This window comes from Lathamus discolor, chromosome 15, assembly GCF_037157495.1.
Source record: "Lathamus discolor isolate bLatDis1 chromosome 15, bLatDis1.hap1, whole genome shotgun sequence".
In the NCBI taxonomy this organism is placed as follows: domain Eukaryota; kingdom Metazoa; phylum Chordata; class Aves; order Psittaciformes; family Psittacidae; genus Lathamus; species Lathamus discolor.
The window spans coordinates 123112-130100 of NC_088898.1; the positions used below are offsets into that span (position 1 = coordinate 123112).

Sequence of the window (6989 nt, forward strand, 5' to 3'; positions counted from 1 at the left end):
ATAATTTCATGGTTATATTGGATCTGAACGCTTTTGTAAGAAATCTAGCACAGCACAGCCACATCCATTCCAGCTAATGCAGGACTGAAATGGCTCATTAAGTCATCTGCAACCAGTGGTGGGGCCCTAAAGCTCTGAATACTTGATACCCTGCCATACAGCATTTTGCTTATGTGAAGAGAAGCAAGTACGGTCAGGCAACTCTTCCCCATTTTCTCTGGTTTTGCCGAATGAGCTCTTCTTCCCTTCTCTTTTCTCCATTTTGAAAACCTGTTCCCTTAGAAACAGTCAGCTTAGCCCTTTCACTCCTGTTTCTCCTCTCCATGCCATGCAGCGCTGCCACACTGCTCCCTGTGGTGCCTCTCCCCACTCCCATTAAATGAGCGCAGCACAGATGCGCACAGCCCTTTGGTAGCACACCTCAGAGGGTAAGGGAGATGTTGCCTATGGCAGACACGCTGTAGCAAGGGAGGTGGCACATGGACCTCCGTGCTGTGACAGTAGCTGGCAGCTACACAGCCCGTGCTGCCCAGCCGTGGCTGTGCCCCTGTTTGGACCCCCCCCTGGCCTGTTCCCCTGGTTGTCAGGCTTTAAAGCCTGGTTCAGGTTCTCATCACATTCCCACAGAGCAAATGTTAAACCCAACCTAATTCCACCTCTGTCCTGAACTCACGGCTGCACTGGAGCATTTCATTATAAAATGAAATCACCCTGTTTGCTGGAAATGCATCACACAGGTTTTTAATGTAAACTCCAGCAGCTTCTAGCCAATTTATTGCACAGAGCTTAGAAAAACTGGAAAAGACTGGAGGAATGGATAGGAAAAGATTACATAGTCCACAGAGACATGCAAACCAGGGAGAAGGTTCAGAGCACATCTGTGATTGCAGTTAACTCAAAGAAGTTCAGTCTGGGCCTGAGCTGTGCCAGGTCTGTCTAAACTCAGGTCTCCAAAAGACAGATTGGAATTTGGAATAAAATTGCTATATAAATTCGCACCATTTGTCCTGTCAGACCAGGGTTCCTACTGCTGGCAACGGCTGGCACCAGCTCTCTATTGAAGCCCAAGAAATCCTGCTACGCACTAATCAGACATAACTTGCTCTGAGCACGAGTTTCCTCCTGATCCTGACAAAGAGTGCGAGTTTAAATTCCAGTGCATGAAACACAAAGCATGGAAATGCATGGCCTTGCAAAGTTGTTTGTTTAGGGTTTTGTGGGATTTATTGTTTGGCTGGGTTTGGGTTTTGTGTTTTTTTGGGGTTGTTTGGGGTTTTTTTAAGTGAAAAGGTCTTCACTAAAACTTTAGGTCTTCTCCATAGGAATGTTAAATATTTTGATTTTGCCAAGTTTCTGCTAGGCCTCAGGAAAACACTCGAGCAAAGGCATCTGCAGCCTTGCTGTAAGGATAGTCTTGCATTTGGTAACTGGCCTTTTGGATGCTTTTTCGTGTGCTGCAGCCTTAAGAGGGAGGCTTGTATTGTAAAGATTAGGAACTTGGAAACATTTTCATTCTCACCTCCACTTCAGCTGCTGCTTCTAAAATGCATTAAGACTCCTGTTCTCCAGAGAAACCAGGACATCTTCCTTTCTCAGTTCGTTCACACTGGGAACAAAAGCTCATGGTGGGGCATGTTCTGTGGGAGCCAATATTTAGCCAGTTTGAGGAAGGAGTGTGTGGAGGACACCTCTGCAGGGATCAGATGGTCAATCTCGTATCTCATTGTAGTTCTCATCCAGTGTGGAAAAACATATGAGGTGAATTTCAGGGGCCTTTGGCTTCCTGGCATCTCATACATACTCTGGAGAAAGCACCTTGGAGGGTTTGTGGAAGAGGAGGTGCCTGTTGAGATTACTTTCTTCCTGCCAGGCTGCCATGATCCCATTGGCTTTGTCCATCGGGATGGTCCCATGGCAAATCTTGGTGAACTCACGGACTTTCTTGATGAGGCCTCCCAACACAGCTCCTCCTCTGCAGAAGTCCCCTTCTTCACTAGGGATGTAGGCTGCTGAAGAGCTCCTCCTCTCCTAAGGGGACTGGCTTTGAGGGACATTGAAATAGGCAGGGTGTATGGCTGCTACTCTATCACCCAGGGTCTCAGGCCCCCAGGCACTGTAAAACACCATGTCAATGTCCAGGCAGAAGAGGCAGTCCACCTCCTGATGGCTTGTCTCTGCGATGTGCTTGTTTACGGCCTCCATCCTGAGCATGGAGATCTCTTGCCAGCTGGGGTATTTCTTGATGGGAACAATGACAAACCTTCATCCAGGTTGCAGCCAGACGCTGGGAATTGTCTCAGGGTTGTCAGTGAAGATATAATAGTTCACCCAATAGCCTTTCATGAAATGTTTCTCTGCTGACTCCGAGAAGCAGCCCACAAACCTGGTCTACCTGTGCAGACACCACATGTGAATAGCACAGCAGACAGAAGGGGATGCGTGGTGGCTTATGGAGGGTACTTTAACGAATGGAAGAAGACAAGGGATGAAGAGTATTGTCCAGCTATCGCTGCAAGGATTCATGCACTATACATGCAATAGGTAAAGCATAGAGGAAGACAAGGAACAGGTATATTATCCCTGCTTTGACAAACCGACCACCTATCTACAGCTCTAATGACCAAGGCACATTGGGCATTAGGAATACTTCAGGAATACTGAACATGCTCCAAGTGCAATAGGTGTTGAGTCTGTTGTGTGTAGGCTTCTATGCTTATGGACACAATATATGGGCATAAAAGTTCATGTCACAGATCGCGACAGATTTCAGTTCTGCCGAGGACAAGAAAAGCCGAAATACTCTTTCCACAGAGGAAGTGCACCAACCCAAGAACTGTGCCCACAGAGTAGCTCAGTCACTTTCCAGTGGCGAAGGCAGTCACCCCTGTGGTGAGATTCCGTGGCTTGTAGGCATTGTCTAGGATCTCAGAATTGAAGGTTTCTTCCCAGGCGGTGGGAGCCAGCCATGGTGTGACCGTGAGCACATCCTGATGCCTGAAGGAAACGAAAGGGAACGTTGATGAAATGCAACTGCTCCTTTTGGTTTCAAGTCCAGTAAATCAGAAAGAAACACTAAAAAAGGCAGCTAGGAGAAGAGTGTATGTATCAGCACTAACTTGCTATGGATGGTATTATCTCCAGAGATTTTTTTTCCCCCTCTTATTTAAGATTACTGAGCACAGACATTTCAGTTACTGCAATGAAGCTACGCATTGTTTAATGAATTAGCAAAAACCTGAAGATGTACTAAAAGGTCATTTAAGTTCATGGGACTTTTCTGATGTGGAGGGCTTAATGACCACTGAACTCACAGAATGAGAACCTATGCATATTTGTTATCAGTCTGATGCAGATTGCTACATACAGATTAAAACACAAGTGAGAATATGAAATTACTATTAAAATATACCCCATTGCTGTGCTATTAAAACACAGCCTGTGGTATGACAGTTTATTTTTCAAGTATTTATATATAGCTTTATCACATTCAGATATAATTTAGGATTCTGTTACACATTTGAATGCTGGCTCTCACACAAAGTTACAGAAAACCCTTCATCTCCTGTGTGAGTAGTGGAAATACTGAATACACTATGTGCTGTTACAGCTATGCAATGCCATTTCCACTTCCTTCTTTGTTCTCAGGGTTTCTTTCTCACCTTTTTGATTTTAAAACAAGATGTCATTTGTGGTGTGTATTTCACCCTGGCCTGCTCGCATCCACCCCAGACCGTGATCGTTAGCCCTCTGCTAATGAAATTTGTCATGCACAGCACAGTGCCTGACAGGGGGAGGCTGAAGCAGTCTCTCATCTGACGCGCTTCCTGAAGGCAATAATACCACAAGAGCCAAACTAAGAGACCTGTGGGGAGCATTTGACAGCTGAAGGAGCACTACACTTTCAACCCAGATCCAATACTTTCAGTCTGCGTGGATAAGACCAATTTCTCTCCTTCCTATAGTAATGCATATGATTAAAAGATTAAATTATATAGGAAGAAGAATTTGGACTGTAGGAGATGCACTAGCTCAGCTGTTTGCTTTCTGGGTTAATTATCTGAGAGAGAAAAGAAAGTCTGCAGGTTTGCTTCTCTAAGCAGGACTTTCTTCGTTTAATTTGAAAGGGCTGCACTGGCTTTCCTGATGACTCATTTCCACGGTATGCACCCTCAGTGCATGCTAGTGAGCCCCCTTCAGAAGACACTACACTGAAAGCTACAAGCTTCTCTCCTCATTTAGTCCACAGCATACGAGTTGATTTCACACGTTAATTTATTCCAATATGGAGGAGAGAAATATTCAGGCCTCATGTCCTGTTGAAATAGTGGGGGAGGGTAGGGGAAGGTATGTACCGACAGGGTGCATGCTTACCATGTGCCCCAACAGGGTACATGTTTATTAACGTGCAAAAGAATGGTGGTTCTTGAAGGTGAGCTGCTAGAGATAAGAGTCAGGGTACAGGAGCTGGACCAAAGGAGAGTACTAACAACCAGCTGACAAAGGAGTGCTTGTTTGTCAAAGTCACTTCTTAGCTGCTGCTCTCTGAAACCTTCCATGGCCGTTTAAACTCATGGGCTTGTCTGCTTCCCCTAGGGACTTGTCCACGTGAGTGCCTGCAGTTTGTTCCAGAGTAAGATCCAGCAGGTTAGCTGAAACCATTGCTGAAGGTCATACAAGGCACCTGCTTGATTTTGCCCTGAAATAGATTCAAAGCTCTCCCACAGCTGCTTACAGCTACAACCGTTCCAGAAGCTATTTCTTACTATCTTCCAGCTCTTATGTATCTCCCACCTCAATAAGAGCTCCTCTGTAGCAGCAGCTCTGTAGACAGGCTGAGTGTATATGCTAATGTAATTTTATAAAGTCACCAAAACCAATCCTGCCAGGTCATATGTAAAGCTAATACAGTTATCACTTCAGCTGATAAACTCCATCTTTCACAGAAGAGTAACTGCCACAGACAGCTCCCTCCAAAGGTGCATGGAGAAAAAGGGTAAACTGAGGTCCAACACAAGCAAACATTACAGAACAATAATAATGTGTATTGGGTAGCGATATTTCTCTGTAAATCAAAGCAATTACTCACGTTTCAGCAGGCATAAAAATCAGCTCCACCTAGCTTAGCTGCCGTACCTTTTCTGTTCACAGGGAAGTAAAAGTTCCCACAGTGCGAAACGCAGGCCCTGTGAAAAAACCCCACCACAAAGCCTTTGCATTTGGCTTCCAGTGGGCTTGTTACAAGCACATTCATTTTTACAGGCTACATTCCTTAGTACCTGCAGGGAATACAGGACTGCAGCACTGCTGAGAAGTTTCCCATGTGTGCGAGCTCCCTTCTGCCTCCTCAGCATTCTCTGTACGTATGTGAAGTGCTGCTCTGCAGAGCAGCTTTCCAGGCTGCTGCTGTGGAGACTGTAAGGCAGCTTTCAGTCAGAGCAAAGCACTTCCTAGCATGTGCCTGGAGTCTGGGTAAAAAAATGAGAGCTGTTTGTCAAACTCCTATTTATAGACAGTCAGTAGCATTGATGTTAGTGGGGGGAACCAGCACAGGCTGCTACTCTGGGGAGCCCTTCGCAAGGCAGGCAACAGTGCCATGGAGCTGAAATGTCAGTGGCCATTTTCCCACTTTAATTTCTTTCCCCATAAAATGACAGGTGGCAAAAAGTTCTTTAATTTGCTTTACGATGCCATACAGAACCCCCCCCTTGGCACTTCTTCCACACTCTCCTGTCAATGAATCTAATCAGTTTTCACCAAGAAGCATCACAAAATCCAACTTAGAAAACTGTATTTTATATATATATATAAATATAATGGATTTTCATGGGTTTATACTGAGCAGTTTGAGGTTCTTGCCTAAAAACGCTGCAGATCCACAAACGTAGAAGGATTTGTAACCAGCCTTGCCCCTCTAGTTGTCATTCTGTGCTTTGGCCAGTTTTATGTAATTGCCCAGCTCATTCTGTAATGAGAGCTGCTACTGATGCCAGGATTTTGCAGTGCCATGTATCTGGCCTTGTGCTTGATGCCTCCAGTGCACGAGAAAGGGAAAAGTGTGCAGAGGAGGATTCAACAGGCTCAACCATTCTTTGTGAGCTGGCTAGACCTGGGGTGGGCAGGCAGCCAGTGCTAGTGACTGCCCTCCTCATCAGGAGGCTTCCTAATTTCCAACCAGGATCTTGCTTGCAGCAGTTCAGGTCTGTATCTTTTTATGACTGTCATCGTGCACCTGGAGCCTCCTTTTACACATTCGAAAGATGTAACTTTTCCTTCTCTCTTCTATCCTATGAGCTCAACCATCACAACTTCTTCAGTCTTTCTTTGTAGATTAACTTCAAGACCCATGACTATTGCCATTTCAATTTTGTTTGGACTGTCTCTAATCAGTCTATTCTCATGAAACATGGTGCCAGACCAAACCAAATACTCCTGCTGACCTCTCACCAGTATTAAGTTAAGCAGGATTACCCCACAAAACTGAAATACTGTGCAGTTAATACATTCCAATGTATGCTTTGCCTGCTTTGCAAGAAGACAGTACCGGTGATGACATTCAGCCTGTGGCCAAATCTAACCCACACATTTTCTCTCCTAGCCAGATTTATGGCATATAAAACCTTGTACTTGACTTTATGGAATTCTACTCAATTTTGAGGCTATTTATTTTCCTAAAACATCAAGCCTCAATTTGATGCTGTCTCTGTGGTGCCTGCGGCGCCTCCCAGATTTCCAATTTCAGTAGCATCCTCTCAGAATTTTCCCCCAAAGCATAAGTGAAAACATAAGACAGAACCACTCTGCAGATGCTCTGCTGGGGAGTCTCGTTTTCTGCACCTGATCATCCTCATGCACTTACCCCCATGGTGTACAGAGGCTGACAGCACAGAACTTGGGTGATGGGGAAGGATGGTGGATAATGAACAGATAAAAGAAAGGAGAATAAAAGTTCTCCTCAAATTCAATAGTAAAAATAACACAATTAAAAAAAA

At 45.0% G+C, this 6989-nt stretch overlaps 1 protein-coding gene across 1 annotated transcript; it reads right to left on the reverse strand.

Moving 5' to 3' along the window:
• Positions 1-796: 796 nt before the first annotated feature.
• Positions 797-2833, reverse strand: LOC136022599 (globoside alpha-1,3-N-acetylgalactosaminyltransferase 1-like). Its single transcript, XM_065696153.1, is given in 1 exon segment — positions 797-2833. A coding segment is annotated over 1 exon segment (636 nt). The 5' UTR covers positions 2344-2833; the 3' UTR covers positions 797-1707.
• Between the last annotated feature and the right edge of the window lie 4156 nt (positions 2834-6989).